The sequence below is a fragment of the Entelurus aequoreus genome, linkage group LG04 (genome assembly GCF_033978785.1).
Source record: "Entelurus aequoreus isolate RoL-2023_Sb linkage group LG04, RoL_Eaeq_v1.1, whole genome shotgun sequence".
NCBI lineage: Eukaryota > Metazoa > Chordata > Actinopteri > Syngnathiformes > Syngnathidae > Entelurus > Entelurus aequoreus.
Window position 1 is genome coordinate 17,772,771 of NC_084734.1, and position 20,563 is coordinate 17,793,333.

The 20,563-nt window shown below is 40.4% G+C and overlaps 1 protein-coding gene across 1 annotated transcript in view; it reads left to right on the forward strand.

Annotated features, from left to right (window-relative positions):
* Positions 1 to 20,563, forward strand: part of LOC133648154 (NBAS subunit of NRZ tethering complex-like) — a 279,054-nt gene that overhangs the window by 194,861 nt on the left and 63,630 nt on the right. Inside the window, exons 14-21 of the mRNA XM_062043936.1 lie at positions 1,526 to 1,699; positions 2,256 to 2,389; positions 14,968 to 15,030; positions 15,167 to 15,289; positions 15,397 to 15,499; positions 15,809 to 15,886; positions 15,955 to 16,109; positions 19,657 to 19,769. Of these exons, the coding sequence (XP_061899920.1) occupies positions 1,526 to 1,699; positions 2,256 to 2,389; positions 14,968 to 15,030; positions 15,167 to 15,289; positions 15,397 to 15,499; positions 15,809 to 15,886; positions 15,955 to 16,109; positions 19,657 to 19,769 (943 nt within the window). The remainder of the gene's footprint in view (positions 1 to 1,525; positions 1,700 to 2,255; positions 2,390 to 14,967; positions 15,031 to 15,166; positions 15,290 to 15,396; positions 15,500 to 15,808; positions 15,887 to 15,954; positions 16,110 to 19,656; positions 19,770 to 20,563) is intronic.

Below are 20,563 nucleotides of genomic sequence, written 5' to 3' on the forward strand. Positions count from 1 at the left end.
ATATAGAGTATGCTTGGCAAGTGTTTTTGCACTAGATGCTTAAGAACTGCGTAGTAATCCTGTTGTATAGAGGATCTTTGACTCATTGTTTTTTGTGGTAGATGCTTGAAAAAAGCAGATTGATCGTATCTTACAGAGGATCTCTGACTAGTGTTTTTGCAGTAGATGTTTCTAAAAACAGCATAGCAGTCCTGTCATATACAGTCAAGGATCTTTGACTTTAGTTTTTTGTGGTAGATGCTTAAAAGCAGCCGAGGAGGCCTGATTGTAGAGGATCTTTGACTAGTGTTTTTGCAGTAGATGCTTAAAAACAATATAGCCTGTAGCTCTCCTGTCATATAGACAATCTTTGACTACTGTTTTTGTAGTAGATGCTTAAGAACTGCATAGTAATCCTGTTTTATAGAGGATCTTTGACTTGTGTTTTTTTGTGGTAGATGCTTTAAAAAAGCAGATTGGTCGTATCTTACAGAGGATCTCTGACTAGTGTTTTTTCATTAAATGTTTGAAAACAGCATAGCAGTTCTGTCATATACAGTCGAGCATCTTTGACTATTGTTTTTTTGCGGTAGATGTTTAAAAGCAGCAGAGGAGCCTTGATTGTAGAGGATCTTTGACTAGTGTTTTTGGAGTAGATGCTTAAAAACAACATGGCCTGTAGCTTTCCTGTCATATATACAATCTTTGACTAGTGTTTTTGTAGTTGATGCTTAAAAATAACATAGCCTGTAGCTCTCCTGTCATATAGACAATATTTGACTAGTGTTTTTGTAGTAGATGCTTAAAAACAGCAGATCAGTCAGCAGATGATGCTTATAAACAGCAGAAAAGTTATGTCATATAGAATATCTTTGACTAGTGTTTTTGTGGTCGAAGCTTAAAAACAGCAGCGAGCTCCTGTCCTATAGAGCAGTGTTTCTTAACCATAGGGCTGTTGCTTTTAAATTGTAAGTAGGTTAAATATAATTATTAAATACGAGTACAATCAGGAGTAATGTTACTAATTCAGTGTTGGAGAAGTTGGTAAAAAAGGCTGCAAAAATGCGATGCAATGTGAAGGTATGGCAAAGCTTAGATCATATGCATAGTCACTAAAGATAAGGACACACTGAGTCTTATTTATTGCTACATTCCATTCCGGTTTTGTCTTTTAATTCGACCACAAATAAATGCAGTATAAAGTGAACTCCAGTGTCCTTGGAGTCCATTATACGAGCTGTCCTCTAAATGCGAGGTAATACTGCTGCTCATGCTGCTTCAACCTGCAAGGGCCATGCGGGCAGACAGCCAGCAAATGTTGTTTACTGCAATGACACATGCTGCTTGACTCCCCCTTGGGGAATCGTGTGTGTGTGTGTTTACCAATCTGTCTTAAATTAAATTACCCCTTTGCCTGCCTCTAATGTGCTCCTTTTTAAGAACGGGAGCAGCAAAGACAATAGTCCATACGTGATACACAAACAAATGTAAATAGAAACTGGCTTTTAAAAGTGTGTTGGTAAATGCTGTACATTTTTTCCACCAGTCCAGCAGGGAGCGCTATGTGAAAGATGCCTTCCAGTGGATGGTGCCCTTCCTGCACCGCTGTGAGCGACAGGAGGCGGGCGCTGCCAAACGTCTGCTCAGAGACTACCTGGTCGGCCTGGCCCAGCACGACCTCTCCTTTCCTCTCATTATATTCCAGCACTCCAAGCCTGATGTAAGCCTCACCACACACACTTGACTTACTGCTTTCCAGTGGAGACCAATCAGTGGCCTGGGGGACATGTTTGGCCCATAGCTTGTTTAATATTTGCCCCCCTGCATATTCTTAAAATACAATGAATCCATTATCAATTATAGATATTATTTGCTTTGTCATCTATACCACAAAAGCTAAGATGTTCTGTTCAGTAAGCTTAGCATAAAGTGACCTACATTGGATTGGTTTTAGCATTTTTAATTTAACTGTAATTAAAAAAATGTAAATGGTCTGTAGCAAAATCAAATACTAAAAGTAACAAAAAAAACAAAAAAAACTGTGTATACACACATATACATATATTTATTTATTTTATATTTATTTTGGTAAATAATTTGAGGAAACATCCATCAAACCTGAGAGTTGGTATTTGTAAGTAAAATATTTATATAAATTAGCCTTTTTTCCTCCATTATTTTTTAAATACCGATCGCTTGAAAAAAATGTCTTAAAATCAATAAAACCTTATATTTTTTTGTAAATAAATGATTTTCTAAATAAATGTGTCCTCTAGTGTCTACAGAAGTTGATCGGGGACCCTGACCAGTTGATGGCGTTGTCCCTGGAGAGCATCTACAGCAGCGAGAGAGACGACCAGCTCAGCCTCTGCTATGACATCCTAGAGTGTCTCCCACAAAGAGGCTTTGGGTAAAGCCTTCCCTCTTACACTACTTTTAAAACACAGCAAGTATTTATTTCTACACAGCAAGGCCTTCATTCTTGGCTCTGATTTACTCCTGCTCCTTTTTTCAGCTGCACGCTACTTTCTTCTGCTTGAGCTCTCCCGTGAGACTTAGTGGCTATGCACTGCATTTTAAAGAGAGTCAGCGATGACAAAAAAAAAGTACACTGCAAAGTTCATAAAATGGACCATTGGCGAGCTGAAGTAGATTAACTTTTTTTTATGGATTATCTCCCTGGTGTGCACCTTAATTGGAAAATAGAATTACTAGCAAGTTCTTCATTGTTCCTCTCGCCATGCAAGCAACTTAATAGTGACGCCTGGCGCCTAGCATCATGCGGACAACTTTAAAAAGTTGTTATTTTGAAAGTACTTTAGTTGCTTTCTTTTTTTAATCCCCATTGTGTGACTCGGTGTAAAAAATTGTGTCCCACACCGTATGATTTGTTTTAGACATGCTTAATAAGTCACTTAGTTAAATTTCCACAGTGCCCGAAAAAGAGTTGGAAAAAGCAGAGCTAATTAAATCCTAATATCAGAGATGTGAGCCTAAAATGCTTGGTTTTTTAGCAATATTTTCACAAAGCTGCAACAAAAGTTGCAATGTTTTAAGGCTTTTTTTCATAGACATTACATCGCCTTATGGTTTTATGAATTTGTAATCACTGTTTTAAGTGTTTTGTTTCCCTAACACAAAAAAAGTACAGGATTCCAACAAATCTAACACAATATACTTTATTCCCATCTTAAATTAAACATTTTTGAACATTGACAACAATTTATCAGTCCCCCCAGATCTTACAGGCCTTTTTTGAGATGCCTGATTGCAGAAGTTCTTCCTAAAAAATACAATGGAAAGTTCAGGTTTTTTTATTGTATCTGTATCTGTAGACATTCTCGTGCACAGTTTTGCATGTTTTACGGTTGAAAGTTGATCGCAAACTTTTGTTTATATTCCAATAAATTTTACGTAGTTTACCTGCACTTAGGGTGAGAACATTTGGTAACTTTTGAGAGGGATCTACTGCATAGCGGTGATTTTTGTTGTAAATGAGTGAATAATCATTAATAATTGAGTGAAAGAATGAATCTCTGTCAATGCAAACAAAGGAGTGAAGACGTGGGACGATGCAGGGAGACATTTGATTGGTTAAACTAGTGGTTCGCAAACTTTTTCACCAAGTGTCACCTCAGAAAACTCTTGACAAAGTTCCACAATAATGACCAACATTAAAATACAGTAGCGTTGTATGCGTAAGTATTCAGTAAAAACAAGGCAGAAGTTTTATTTATTAAGTGTCTTTAATATTTTTGCCCACATTACACAACGTTTGAACAGTTTACCTCTGTTTGAATACAAGATAAAAACAACACATTTAAAAAAAAAAACTTTTTTCTAAAATATAATTTAGTTTATTCAGTCTATTAATTTTTTAACAGATCTTTTTTGCCACGCACATTGAGTGCTAGAAATGACAGAGTAAAACGGTTTTGTTTGTGTCCTAATTGTTTATTTTGCCGTCGACTGTAGCCTACAGTTGGCAGATTGTAACAACTTTTATTGAAGGCTGATAAAACATTGATAAAGGCTCGAGTCACGCCATTACGATATTTATGTAGCAGCATTTGGCATCAATAAGCACCGCTTTATATCGACTTCCAAGCTTGTGTTGCATCAGTACTGGTAAGTTGTGTGGACTCAAGGTGCCTTAATGAGGTGGATGCAGACTCGGTTATGGTTTCTTTATTTTGTCCTCATAAACATGAGGTGAAGTTGATGGCATTGTTAGAAAAGGAAGAATTAATTTACCAAGCATATTTTGAATACATGGAGTCCTACAGTTGAGACCTACATTTGAAAATATGAAATGTCCAGAAGTGACTGGTATGGACATCAAATGTAAATATATAAAACAAAATATGAAGTATGTGTGTTATGTATGTATGTACATTGTATATACACTATATTGCAAAAGTATTTGGCCACCCATCCAAATGATCAAAATCAGGTGTCCTAATCACTTGGCCCGGCCACAGGTATATAATTAAGCACTTAGGCATGGAGACTGTTTCTACAAACATTTGTGAAAGAATGGGCCGCTCCCAGGAGCTCAGTGATTTCCAGCGTGGAACTGCCATAGGATGCCACCTGTGCAACAAATCCAGTCATGAAATTTCCTCGCTCCTAAATATTCGAAAGTCAACTGTCGGCTTTATTATAAGAACATGGAAGAGTTTGGGAACAACAGCAACTCAGCCACGAAGTGGTAGGCCACGTAAACTGACAGAGAGGGGTCAGCGGATGCTGAAGCGCATAGTGCAAAGAGGTCGCCGACTTTCTGCACAGTCAGTTGCTACAGAGCTCCAAACTTCATGTGACCTTTCACTTAACCCACGTACAGTACGCAGAGAGCTTCATAGAATGGGTTTCCATGGCCGAGCAGCTGCATCTAAGCCATGTATCACCAAGTCCAATGCAAAGCGTCGGATGCAGTAGTGTAAAGCACGTCACCACTGGACTCTACAGCAGTGGAGACATGTTCTCTGGAGTGATGAATCACACTTTTCCATCTGGCAATCTAATGGACGAGTCTGGGTTTGGAGGTTGCCAGGAGAACGGTACATTTTGGACTGCATTGTGCGGAGTGTGAAATTTGGTGGAGGAGAAATAATGGTGTGGGGTTGTTTTTCAGGAGTTGGGCTTGGCCCCTTATTTCCAGTGAAAGGAACTTTGAATGCTCCAGGATACCAAAACATTTTGGACAATTCCATGCTCCCAACCTTATGGGAACAGTTTGGAGCAGGCCTCTTCCTCTTCCAACATGACTGTGCACCAGTGCACAAAGCAAGGTCCATAAAGACATGGATGACAGAGTCTGGTGTGGATGAACTTGACTGGCCTGCATAGAGCCCTGAACTGAACCCGATTCTAATTCATCCCCGATTGGGGAGACTGAGAGCCAGGCCTTCTCGACCAATATCAGTGTGTGACCTCAACAATGCACTTTTGGAAAAATGGTCAAAAATTCCTACAAACACTCCGTAACCTTGTGGACAGCCTTCCCAGAAGAGTTGAAGCTGTAATAGCTGCAAAAGGTGGACTGACATCATATTGAACCCTATGGGTTAGGAATGGGATGGCACTTCAAGTTCATATGTGAGTCAAGGCCGGTGGCCAAATACTTTTGGCAATATAGTGTATGTAACATGTACTGCAATATATTATAAAAAGGGTACTCAAACAGTCAGATAAGATAATTACACTGTACCTTCCTCTTCACTGGTGTCAGAGAATCAATTTGAGGAGGGGGAGGGCATTGGAATTTGAGCAAATCACCTGGGAGAAAGAACATGTATGGTAAGCTAGTTTGTACTTACGGTATTTATTTTTGTAATTGCTTTAAAATAAGTATGTCTTATGTCTTGTACACTGACAATGGGGCTAACAGAGTACATTTAAGAGCATTAAGCACATTTTTTGTGGCGTGCATTGTGGACATTTACATAAGCATTAAGCGAGTTAGGCATCCATGCAGGAGTTTCAAAGTTGCCAAAGAACCACGAAGTAGTAGTCTTACCAATCTTTTGCTGTTTTTTCTCTTTCTCGTTCTTGCTCCTCTTCCACTTCTGGCTTCCTGAAGGTTAAATACGTTTCATTTTTTAACCGTATTTCGATGCGCCGTCAGCAAGAGTTGAGATTACGTTACCAGTGGTCATGCACAGACTCTTTCGAGACTGTGTTGGCTGCTTGGGGCGGCTCCCTTGAGGTGGAAAGGGACAGTTGCAGCGACTATCTTTTTAAACGGTTGTTTGTTTTGGCAGTGTACATCCATCTTCTTCTTCACACTTTTCCTGATGCCCCACCATTTCTTTCTTTTTTTTTTAGCCTGTGTGCAGTTTCAATAGATAAAATCAAACCTCTGTCTGATCGCTCCAAGGAAAAAGAAGCACCCTAGGGCTGGACGATTATGGCAAAAATAATAAGTATGATTATTTTCCATTGATATTGTAATCACAATGTTTGTTGATTAAATACAAAAATTCTCACAATTATTGGTGCAATACATCTTTGGACAATTTTGACCAGTGTTTTTGGTCAAAGCATATTAATTTTGTAAATGTATCAATAAGTGCTTTAAGTACATTATGTTTGTGCAAGGTACTTTTTACAACATTTTATTTTGTTAGTTCAGTCAGGCTGGATTTGGCACACCACAATATTATTGTGGGGGGAGCAAGTGTGCTGTGCTGTTGTTCTCAGCTTGACGAGTAAGAAGGCGACTTAAGGCTGTTAAAAAAGAGAGCGCCTCTCAAGCTGTGACTACTGATTGTACATTGATGTTACATCCATGATGTTCACAACAACACAAGCTGATGAGATGTGTTGTGGGTGTATGGATTGTTCTTGATAGCTTTAGCTTCCTAGTTAAGTCGCTGTTTTAAGTGGCCGTCTCGACAATGATTGTTTATTTCAGAAGGCGCCGGTTGAGTATGTCTGGGATAAATGAGCGCTACCGGACACATTATTTTCCCAAACAAATGTTTCTTCTCCTCACAATGACAACATTTCACTTCCATTTATGTAAATTTCCCTGATATTAATTTGCGTTTATCAGCGAATTCCGTTTTATCGGCAAAATTATGTGACTCCAGAAATCATTTGACTTACTATTTTGTTGAGTTTAATAATTATTGATTAGGCATACTAGCGCTGTATCAAATAAAAAAATAGCAGTCACGGTGCCATCCCAAACTTCTCGTATTCATTCTCTTTTTTTCCACTCATCTGTTTCACCGTCACAAGCTCCGGAATTTGCATGCACGTTGCACGGCCCTTTTTTTCGTTAATTATAATTCATAATCGAAATAGAAATCGGATTTATTGTCCAGCCCTATTCCTGATTGGCCACTGTGTGCAGTTCTCAGTCACATTGCTACTTTCAATATGATTTGCGTATTTATAAAGGGCTGACATCTGGAATCAATTCCAAGTAGATTACATGTAACAAAGAAATGTGCTTTAATACTTTAGTACTTCTACATTTTTACTTGTGTTTGCCGTTTTCTGGATTTGATCGTACGTCCGTTTTTAGTAGGAATGCCACGGAACTCTCTTTACATGAGGGCCCTGGTCTGCCAGAGAATGAGAAGAAGTAACAGGAAAGATCCGTGATGCCAACTTTCTGACTTTGTCTTTTATATTTAGCGATTATTTGTCTGGTAACACTTTCTCATCCCAGTGAATTATGTAAATCAAAGGGTGTCCAAATTGTGGCCTACATGGGGGCCCTTTGCAGAGCATGGCTCAATTTTTAATGACAAGGAAGAACAGCAATTGGCATAAAGAGGATCCATCCATCCATTTTCTACCACTTGTCCCTTTCGGGATTGCGAGGGGTGCTGGAGCCTATCTCAGCTGCATTCGGGCGGAAGGCGGGGTACACCCTGGACAAGTTGCCACCTCATCGCAGGGCCAACACAGATAGACAGACAACATTCACACTCACATTCACACACTAGTGACAATGTTTAGTGTTGCCAATCAACCTATCCCCAGGTGCATGTTTTTGGAGGTGGGAGGAAGCCGGAGTACCCGGAGGGAACCCACGCAGTCACGGGGAGGAAATGCAAACTCGAGACAGAAAAATCCCAAGCCTGGGATTGAACTCAGGACTACTCAGGACCTACGTATTGTGAGGCACATGCACTAACCCCTGTACCACCGTGCTGCCCTAAAGAGGATAATGAGGAAAATTTTAAATATTAATACTAATAACAAATAATGCAAAAAATTGTCTATTATATATAAATTGTTTTTTCAGCTTCATTAAAACATTATGTGTTAATGCTTCATGGCCAATTATTCAAATTAGACCATGTGAATAATGTAAAACAACCAATCACATGTTCAAATGACTCAAATACTGTATGCTCATGAACAGCCTCATATATTGTACTGATGATTTTTTATTCATCCCAAACTAAACTACTCATTTCTTCTTCAACATTTAGCTCAGCAGAAAAGCTCATGAGCATCTTTCTTTTTGAAAGCACTGTATTTGAGCTCCATTTCTCATATTTTAGCACAAAAGAAAGAGTCTAATGGGGGGGAAAAGAATGACAAATGCATTCCTGAAAGATGCCAAGTGAGCAATGAAGGTGATGTGAAGGTGGAACAATTTGTGCGGAGGGAAAAAAAAAGACAATCTGAGGATTTGATTGCCGAGGTTAAAATGTTTGGTGTAAGCCAGGCGTCTCCAAACTTTTTGGCCACATTGGGTTAAAGAATTTGGCCGGGGATTGGGCTATCTATATATGTACTGTCTACAGTAAATATGTATGTGTCTGTGTGCGTGTGTGTGTGTGTGTGTGTGTGTGTGTGTGTGTGTGTGTGTGTGTGTGTGTGTGTGTGTGTGTGTGTGTGTATGTGTACATATGTCTATATATGTGTATATACAATGGGTACGTAGAGTATTCAGACCTTTAAATTGTTCATTCTTTGTTTCATTGCAGCCATTTGCTAAAAACTAAAAAGTTCATTTTATTTCTCATTATTGTACACTCAGCACCCCATCTTGACAGAAAAAAATTGAAATTTAGAATTTCTTGCAAATTTATCAAAAAAGTAAAACTGAACCATCCATCCATTCATCCATCTTCTTCCGCTTATCCGAGGTCGGGTCGCGGGGGCAGCAGCCTAAGCAGGGAAGCCCGGACTTCCCTCTCCCCAGCCACTTCGTCCAGCTCTTCCCGGGGGATCCCGAGGCGTTCCCAGGCCAGCCGGGAGACATTGTCTTCCCAACGTATCCAGGGTCTTCCCCTGTGGCCTCCTACCGGTCGGACGTGCCCTAAACACCTCCCTGACCAGATGCCCGAACCACCTCATCTGGCTCCTCTCGATGTGGAGGAGCAGCTGCTTTACTTTGAGCTCCCTCCGGATGGCAGAGCTTCTCACCCTATCTCTAAGGGAGAGCCCTGCCACTCGGCGGAGGAAACTAATTTCGGCCGCTTGTACCCGTGATCTTGTCCTTTCTGTCATAACCCAAAGCTCATGACCATAGGTGAGGATGGGAACATAGATCGACCGGTAAATTGAGAGCTTTGCCTTCCGGCTCAGCTCCTTCACCACAACAGACGCCGCACCAATCCGCCTGTCGATCTCACGATCCCCTCTTCCCTCACTCGTGAACAAGACTCCCAGGTACTTGAACTCCTCCACTTGGGGCAGGGTTTCCTCTCCAACCTGGAGATGGCACTCCACCCTTTTCCGGGCGAGAACCATGGACTCGGAAGGGCTGATTCTGATCCCAGTCGCTTCACACTCGGATGTGAACCGATCAAGTGAGAGCTGAAGATCCTGGCCAGATGAAGCCATCAAGACCACATCATCTGCAAAAAGCAAAGACATAATCCTGCAGCCACCAAACCGGATCCCCTCAATGCCCTGACTGCGCCTAGAAATTCTGTCCATAAAAGTTATGAACAGAATCGGTGACAAAGGGCAGCCTTGGCGGAGTCCAACCCTCACTGGAATTGTGAACTGAACTATCATATGGTCATAAGTATTCAGACCCTTTGCTGTGACACTCATATTTAGCTCACATGCTGTCCATTTCTTCAAATCCCTCTTGAGATGGTTCTGCTTCTTCATTAGAATCCAGCTGTGTTTAATTAAACGGATTGAACTTTATTAGGAAAGGCTATACAAGACCTTACAGCTTACAGTGCATGTCAGAGCAAATGACAATCATGAGGTCGAAGAAACTGCCAAAAGAGCTCAAAGATACACTTGTGGCAAGGCACAGATCTGGCCAAGGTTACAAAATAATTTCTGCAGGACTCAAGGTTCCTAAGAGCACAGTGGCCTTCATAATACTTAAATAGAATACGTTTGGGATGACCATACCTCTTCCTAAACCTGGCCGTCCAGCCTAACTGAGCAACCTTGGGAGAAGAGCCTTAGTGAGAGAGGCAAATTAGTAGTAGGGAGATGGGAGAAAGTTCCACAAAGTCAACCATTACTGCTGCCCTCCACCAGTCAGGGCTTTATGGCAGAGTGGCCCGACGTTAGCCTCTCCTCAGTGCAAGACATATGAAAACTCACTTAGAGTTTGCCAAAAAACATGTGAGGGACTCCCAGACTATGAGAAATAAGATTCTCTGGTCTGAACTTTTTGCCGTTAATTCTAAGCAGTATGTGTGGAGAAAACCAGGCACTGCTCATCACCTGCCCACCTGCTCTGACCTAAACCCAATTGAGCATCTCTGGAGAAAATGGCTGTCCACTAACGTCCAGCATCCAACCTGACAGAACTGGAGAGGATCGGCAAGGAAGAATGGCAGAGGATCCCCAAATCCAGGTGTGAAAAACTTGTCGCATCATTTTGAAGAAGGCTCATGGCTGTACTAGCTCAAAAGCATGCTTCTACTCAATAATGAGCAAAGGGTCTGAATACTTATGACCATTTGACATTTCAGTTTTTCTTTTTTAATACATTTGCAAAAATGTCTACATTTTTGTTTTTTTACTTCAAGATGGGGTGCCCGTGGAAAAAGTATGTGAACCCCTAGGCTAATGACTTCTCCAAGAGCTGATTGGAGCCAGGACTCTGACAACATGGAGTCGAATCAATGTGACAAGATCATATGTGTCAGTTAAAGCTGCCTTGCCCTATAAAAAACAGACACCTGTGATAAGTGTGCTGTTTTCAAGAAGCATTGCCTGAGGTAAACCATGCCTCGCACAAAAGAGCTCACAGAAGATCTACGATCAAGAATTGTTAACTTGCATAAAGCTGGAAAGGCTTACAAAAGTATCTCTAAAAGCCTTGATGTCCATGCGTCCACGGTAAGACAGACAAATGGAGAAAGTTCAGCACTGTTGCTACTCTCCTTAGGCAAGGTCGACCTGTAAGGATGACTGTGAGAGCACAGCACAATGCTCAGTGAGGTGAAGAAGAATCCTAGAGTGTCAGCTAAAGACTTACAGAAATCTCTGGCACATGCTGACATTATTGTCGACAAATCTACAATACATAAAACATTGAACAAGAATGGAGTTCATGTGAGGACACCACAAAGGAAGCCATGCTGTCCAAAAAAACCCCATTGCTGCACGTTTGAAGTTTGCAAAAGAGCACCTGGATGTTCCACAGCACTACTAGCAAAATATTCTGTGGATAGACGAAACCAAAATTTAGTTGTTTGGAAGGAACACACAACGCTTTGTGTGGAGGAAAAAAGGCACAGCACACCAACATCAAAACCTCATCCCTACTGTGAAATATGGTGGAGGTGGCATCATGGTTTGGGGCTGCTTTGCTGTTTCACAGCTTGGATGCATTGCTTTCATCGATGGAAAAATTAATTCCCAAGTTTATCAAGACATTTTGCAGGACAATTTTAGACCATCTGTCCGCCAACTGAAGCTCAACAGAGGATGGGTAATGCGGCAGGACATTGACCCCAAGCATAGAAGTAAATCAACAACAGAATGCCTTCAACAGAAGAAAATACGCCTTCTGGAGTGGCCCAGTCAGAGTCCTGACCTCAACGCGATTGAGATGCTGTGACATGACCTTAAGAGAGTGATTCACACCAGACATCCCAAGAAAATTGCTGCATTGAAACAGTTTTGTGAAAAGGAATGGTCCAAAATTCCTCCTGACCGTTGTGCAGGTCTGATCTGCAACTACAGGAAATGTTTAGTTGAGGTTATTGCTGCCAGATGAGGGTCAAACAGTAATTAAATCCAAGGGTTCACATACTTTTTCCATCCTGCACTGTGAATGTTTACATGTTGTGTTCAATAATAAGATGAAAACCTATATTTTTTTGTGCGGTATTAGTTTAAGCAGACTGTGTTTGTTTATTGTTGTGACTTTGATGAAGAGCATTAAACATTTTATCACTAATTTATGCAGAAATGTGGGGCGGTATAGCTCGGTTGGTAGAGTGGCCGTGCCAGCAACTTCAGGGTTCCAGGTTCGATCCCCGCTTCCGCGATCCTAGTCACTCCCGTTGTGTCCTTGGGCAAGACACTTTACCCACCTGCTCCCAGTGCCACCCACACTGGTTTAAATGTAACTTAGATATTGGGTTTCACTATGTAAAAGCGCTTTGAGTCACTAGAGAAAAGCGCTATATAAATATAATTCACTTCACTTCAAATCCAAGCAATCCCAATGGGTTCACATACTTTTTCTTGCAACTGTGTATATATATATAATATACAGTCGTGCTCATAAGTTTACATACCCTGGGAGAATTTATGATTTCTTGGCCATTCTTCAGAGAATATGAATGATAACACAAAAACCTTTCTTCCACTCATGCTTAATGGTTGTGTGAAGCTATTTATTGGCAAACAACTGTGTTTACTCTTTTTAAATCAATATGACAAAAGAAAGTACCCAAATGACCCTGATCAAAAGTTTACATACCCCAGTGACTTTGATCTGATAACATGCACACAAGTTGACACAAACAGGTTTGAATGGCTAATCAAGGTTCCAATCCTCACCTGTGACCTGTTTGTTTGTAATTAATGTGTGTGTATAAAAGGTCAGTGAGTTTCTGGGCTTCTGACAGACCATTGCATCTTTCATCCAGTGCTGCACAGATGTTTCTGGATTCTGAGTCATGGGGAAGGAAAAATAATTGTCAAAGGATCTGTGAGAAAAGGTAATTGAACTGCATAAAACAGGAAAGGGGTATAAAAAGGTATCCAAGGAATTTAGAATGCCAATCAGCAGTGTTCAAACGCTGATTAAGAAGTGGAAAATGAGGGATTTAGGTAGACCAGCAAAGATTTCAGCCACAACACCCAGGAAAATTGTTCGAGATGCAAAGAAAAATCCACAAATAACTTCAGCTGAAATACAGGACTCTCTGTAAAAGCCCAGAAACTCACTGACCTTTTATACACACACATTAATTACAAACAAACAGGTCACAGGTGAGGATTGTAACCTTAAATAGCCATTCAAACCTGTTTGTGTCAACTTTTGTGCATGTTATCAGATCAAAGTCACTGGGGTATGTAAACTTTTGATCAGGGTCATTTGGGTACTTTCTTTTGTCATTTTGATTTAAAAAGAGTAAGCACAATTGTTTGCCAATACATAGCTTCACACAACCATTAAGCATGAGTGGAAGAAAGGTTTTTGTGTTATCATTCATATTATCTGAAGAATGGCCAAGAAATCATAAATTCTCCCAAGGTATGTAAACTTATGAGCACAACTGTACGTATATACAGTTAGTATATGATAGATTTTTTTTGTCTTGTCCCAACTAGTCCTTTGTATTCTTTCATACACCATATTTTCTTCTTTCTATCCCCTCCTGTTCCGGTCCAGCTGTATCAAACTCTAAATATATCCAAACATTAATAAAGTCAAATACAAATAAAGCAATAAGAGAAGTATGCCATACTTCTTTTTCTGTAAAGTAAATATGTACAGCAGATGTGGGCATCTACATCAACAATATAATTTGCCTGAACAACTGGACATGACAGATTTGAAAAAATAACAAATAATTTGGGACGTACTGCGGGCCAGATTGTGGACGCTGGTGGGTCAAATTTGGCCCAGCGGCTGTAATTTCGGGACGCCTGGTGTAAGCAGAAGGCAACAACTACCCACAAGAAAACGCACACACACACACACACACACACACACACACACACACACACACACACACACACACACACACACACACACACACACACACACACACACACACACACACACACACACACACACACACACACACACACACACACACACACACACTTGATTTGGGTTGTTCCAGTGAGGGACAGCTTGATCCAGAATTGTCAAAGCATCATGGGGATTTTATTTTTAAGATAGCCTTGCTGTAGTGGGCACTTGCACACATACATACTGCGTGGTTCTCATTTTTTGTTATGATTGTATGTATTTGTCGCTGCTCAATGCCATTGGAACCCTTTTAATTTAGCTATTAAATTGTTTAAGAACATTACATGATTTATTTATTTTTTTAAATACAAAGTTTTTAAAAATAAATATTTTTTTCACTGTATGATGGACTATTTTCCTCAAATTTTCAGACAATGTGTATTTTATCTATTTTTGAATAAAGTTAACAAAATATGGAAACATTTAGAGCTGCAGAAAAGTTCTTGGTTAAAAAGAAATTGGACACCCTGTCAACTGCAAAAAGCGTGAACTTTTGTTGCAACATGCAACCCTACTGTGTTGCCTTTGCTGTTATTTTTCTGATGAATGAATCAAACACTGAGGCGCTGTTATTAAAACCCATATGTGGGATTGACTGGAAATTTCTCACACAACTTTACAAAACCCACTGTAATTTTAAGAGTGTTTTGCTGAATCACCACCAAATTTGGTACACACCTTTAGGTGACTGACAAGAGTACATGTGTACAATTTGACAAACACGGCTACCACTTTGAAGATATTTTTGTTCCATGTTGGCATGTTTGCAAAGCGCAAATACATTGAATACAAATAAGTGTTTTTCTTTTTTTCTGCAGGCCTGAGACTGACGTCACCGCTTCCTTGCATGATCAGGTGGACAAACTTGAGAAACACCTCAGGTAGAGTCACACTGTCCTCCTAATGGTCTTCCATCTACCGGTACTCCTCCTTCATCCCCCTCAAGCTCTGAAAGATGAGAATAAGATAGTTTGATCTGAAGGGAATGTATTGTTTATATATGATGTGTGGTTTCAGTGTGGCGGAGGTGCTGGAGAAACATGGCCTACAGAAGCCCATCTCCTACGTGAGGAACAGTCAGAACAGCGAAGAGGAAGCCCACGAGCTCATGGTCAAACTGTGTCGGCACACGGGACGCAAGTAAGACCAGACACACAGACACACACGTGCTCTTGAACATAACACTAAACCTCAGGTAGTGTGAAATGAAGTGTGATGAATATTCTTTTGTGGTGCTTTATGGTCAGGAACCCTCCAGTGGGCGAGACTGTGTGGAGAGGTCTGCTGCAGGATCTGCTGGACATGCAGCAGAACGTCTATGTCTGTTTAAAAGCTGAGACCTGCCACCAGGTAACAATAAGGAAAGAATAAACCCTTTGATAATTGAATTGAATTGAATTTAATCGGACAATGATATTTATTAAAGTGGCCTGTGTTTGAAAGTGGAATGGCTATAAAAATGGTGCTGCTTTGTCTTTCTTTTCTTTTTTTTATATATTTACAACATAAAGGAACTTTTTTGTCACGTGGAAATGAACAGTATATGAAGTATACCGTATAATGATTTTTACACGTTAACACCGTTTGACAAATTACATTAAATTACATTGAGGTAAAGTACATTTCATTACATGAAACATTTTTTAATGATTGCTGCAGATCTTTGTTCAGTCCCTGCTGTGCTCGAGCCGGCTGGAGAATGTGCGCCTGGCCGGACAGTTGATGCACTGCTCCAAGGTACTTCAATGCGACACTTTTTTACCTCAGAGAATATTTTAAAGACTCCCATCTATCGGCTCTTCCAGGTCAGCCAAGACGTGCCCATCAGCCTGTCCTTCCGCGGTAAAGGCTTTGCCATGAAAGTGGCCTACGACAGTAGTGTGGAGCTGGTGCTGGCTGCCGCGAGAGAGTACTTCAACTCCTCCACCACGCTGACAGACTCTTGCATGGGCCTGGCCAGGTAAAGAACCACAACCAATGCATGCTAATGACAAATCTATGGAAGATATAGTGTATAATATTTGAATTAGACCTCAGAGGATTGAACTGTCTTAACCTCACCTTCTGTTCTGAATGGAGAAGTAGGCCAATAAGTGGGTCATTCCTTAATTTATTACAACTAATTTACACACACCACTTGACACCCTGCGAAAACATCATGCATTTAAAGTCTCCTGCTGTGTTCATGTGTATATTGCTTTCTGGCGAATCGTGTTTGAAGTCTTTGGACACATGGACACTTTCCTGTGCCCTTTCCTGTGCCCTTTGGTTTAATATAACTTAGCCACACGCAAAAACACACATTCACTTGCAGTATATTTAAGCATATCAGCATCGCTATTTCTCATTAAGATCACCTTAAACATTAATGGGCGGGTAATGCCCTGGCATTGCAAAAAAGATCATATCAATTTGTAGCATTAAGTCAAATAAAGATGTACCTTATTTTCCGGACTATAAGGCGCACTTAAAATCCTTTTTTTTCTTCAAAACTCGACAGTGCGCCTTATAACACGGTGCGCCTAATGTACGGAAGAATTCTGGTTTTGCTTACTGACCTCGAAGCAAGTTTATTTGGTACATGGTGTAATGATAAGTGTGACCAATAGATGGCAGTCAAACATAAGAGATACGTGTAGACTGCAATATGACGGCAATATGACTCAAGTAAACACCAACATTTTATATGTTCCATTGAAAATATAGAACATTACACACGGCGCTCAAAAATCTATCAAAATGTTTTGGTACGACTTTGGTACGCTTTGAAGCCGCACCGCTTGATGGATAGTCGGCGCATTAAACATACCAGTATTATTATGGTGTGTGTATAAGGTAATATATATTATCTGGTGTTTTGTTTTGCAATATTATGCAAAAGAAACTTTTCTTACCCTCTGGTACCTGCTGATCTGTATTTGGGATCTGCATAAATCCTGAAAAATTGCGCATGTCCGCCTTTGTAGTCCGTGACGACACCGTAGTCGATAAGCTTCTTCTTTTTCTCTATCTTCTTGTTATGGGACATTCATCCTCCATTGTTGCCATTTCTGATATAAAGTAGTGTAAAATTCTTACTGATATCTGTAGTTAGTTTACATTATTCACCCAAGGAACTTTGGTTATTAGAGAGTTTTTCAAGGGAAACACTTGTTGTTGTTTCCGGATGAGGAGATGCTGCTCCGTGTTTGATTGAAGTAAAGTCTGAATGTCATTAAAACAGTTAGCTCCATCTTTTGACACGTTTTCCACACCCGTCCTTGCACGCTACGCCGCTACAACAAAGATGACGCAGAAAAGACGCTGCCCAAGGTGGCCACGTAAATAAGACCGCCCACAAAACGGCCCATCCAGAAGCGACTGTCAGAAATCGGCTTGAAGATGATCTGTTAAACATAATCTATGCAACATTTTGACCAAAGAACCACCATTACATGTTATGTAGACCACAAGATAGTGTTTTCAATTTAGAAAAATAATAATAATAATATGACTCCTTTAATGTGCCCTATAATCCGGTGCGCCTTATATGTGAAAACAGATCGGAAATAGACCATTCATCGACAGTGCACCTTATAATCCGGTGCGCCCTATGGTCCGGAAAATATGGTATAGTGATGCACCATGTTGACCCAATTATGAGCCAACCCTGAATATAGAACCCCATTTTACAAGATTAATTTGCAAGAACATACTACATTTTTTAAATGTTAAAATCAATGAAAAGGAAAATTATATTTTGTATCTGCTCAAACAGTTTATGGCTCATTTATCACCAATATCTTGAAATTGATTTGGTTATTTGCTAATTTGCCCAATTTTGCCTTGAGTGACAGGAAGAAAAGCTCCGAATAGGTGACTTTTTTTCAGATATATATATTCAGGTCAGTATGGTATTAGCAAGCATGGCTGTAACTACCATTGAGGACACCGAGGTCATGTCCTCTGTATTTTTTGCACCTGAATAAAATTGACAAGGAGAGCTGTCAGTATAATACTCTCATGTCAGTCAGGTGCCGCCCCGCCGTACATGCAGAACACAGGCTGTGTGTAGAGTTTTGCTATCCGTGAGGTGGTGGTGTTCTGTGTGAAGAAGCGCATGTCGTATTCCTGGACATGACTTGCTCTGTCGCAATTAGAATTTTTAAATACATTTCTCCTGTCGCTTCCGGTGGCCCTCGTAGCACGCGTGACAAGGACATGCACTTTAAAGCAGAAGGTTGTGAGTTTAAATCCATGTCATAGTTTAAATACCTGCTCAGTGGCCTAGTGATTTGAGTGTCCGCCCTGAGATCGGTACTCAGTGCTTTGCGCTCAGCATCAAGGGTTGGAATTGGGGGTTAAATCACCAAACTGCTGCCCACTGCTCCCCTCACCTCCCAGGGGGTGAGGGTGATGGATCAAATGCAGAGGATAATCTCACCACACCTAGTGTGTGTGACAATCATTGGTACTTTAACTTTAACTTTAATGATGGTTTAATACGCTTAACTTCAGCATAGTAATTAAAAAGGGTATGGTTAATTGTGTTGCTCAAGGTAATATTATTTATATGGTGCTGGAATAGCCATGATTTCAGCCTTTCAAAGCTCCACTTGCATCACCGATTTTTTACCTCGGTATTTGTCAAATCCTTGTTACAGCCCTGTTAGCAAGCCTGAGTTGACCTCAATTAGTTTTCCTTCTTACCTCTGCCAAGATGGGGGGAAAAAAGGAGGTTATGTTTCGATCGCTAGTTGCTGGTTAGCAGGATTACCCTAACCTAAATGCTCTAATTATAAACCAATGTGTTTTTGGAGAGATGCTGCAGATTAAGGAATTGCATTGTTGCCTTGTATTTTTTGCCTCTTACGGCCCGCTTGCATATGGGTCAAGTGGGGCTTTGACCCTCCAGATCCAGCAGATAGGACCGCGGTGAAAATAGCCTGCAGTATAGAATGCGGTCACACTTGAGCCAGATAGCAGCTGTTATACTGTGCAAAAACCGCACATTCTGAACCAACAAAGTCATTCAATTTAGTGGTAATGTCTGCACGGTCTTTGGTTCCTGGCTTTTAAAGGCATTGACTTTGTGTGCTTTGCAAAAAAAAAGGTTGTTTTGACTTTCTATTAGCAAAAAGTTTGTTTTTCTATGTCTAGCAAACAGACTGTGTCATCACTGAACAAGGGCTAGTTGTCCTCAAGCACCCAGATTACTTACTGCCGCTGACGTCAGTTCTCTTCTCAATAGAAGCAATAAGCTGTTGTTTCATGTGGGATTTGGGCTTTTAATCATTTGGTTTCTTTCCCCTGTCTTCTCCCTCAATCTCCTCTGTATTCATGTCTGTGTAATTATGTGATGAATATCAAACACGAGCGTATGAATTTTATATCCAGACAGAGTGAAGTGTTTCATAAAAAAGCAAAGTGATGTGCTGGCGTATTACTGAATGGTAATACGCTTGAATAACAATTGGTTTGACCATAATGAAGCGTTCCATTAGCTAAGTGTTAGTGGTGTTCCTCAGGGCGTGTCTCCAGCTAATCACCGACTGTCCTCCGGCCGTCCAAGATGAGCTGGACCTCATCAGCGCCATCAGCAAGCTGGAGGACTTCAGTGTTAACGTCCTGCCTCTGCAAGGTAACCACTCATTCAATTAAAAATGATCAAAATAATAAATGCTTCAATGACCCACCATAAGTGCACGTACAATTCAACTACATTAATACAGCTCTATATTTTGATATTCAGGCTCTAACTAATAAAATGTACAGTATATCCAGAATTAGAGGAATGCTTATACATTGTAAATGATATGTGTTATTAGGTATATCACAATGCATATGTTTTTTTTCATGTGAATATGAGCCTTATTTGATGATGATACCATAGGGTGTCGCTGAATCCCATGTCTGAAAAACTTTGCGTGAGCTCTACAAGTGGTTGAAAGAGTGTGTAGTAATATGCAGCCTTTTCTGAATATAATTGTTCTATAAATACGTACGTTTGCGGTGAAAGTTACTTACACACATTTCAGCCCTGCTAACACAACTTTTTTGTACGCAGCAATATTTATGAATGAGGCTCCCATCGTCTGCCAGGAAAAAAAAATACATATCAGGAGAGATCAGTGTTTATTTGTATTTTATTTGTATTTGTGAACAGATTTTTTGTTCCCTTTATGTCTTTCCTACAGCGGCCATAAAAATACATTAACATGCCTCATGGCCAACTATGCAAATTAGACAATGATGTCATTTAAACTCTCGGATGTCCGTCACTTGTTTGCGCCACTTTTGATGACTATCAATTTACGGAAGACAGCTGTGTAAAAAAAAAAAAAAAAAAGGCAGGCTTTGCTACACATCTTGAAATAAAGCCACTGTCCGGCAGTCAGCTCAGCTCCAGACGTGGGGGCTGTTTAAACACTTAGT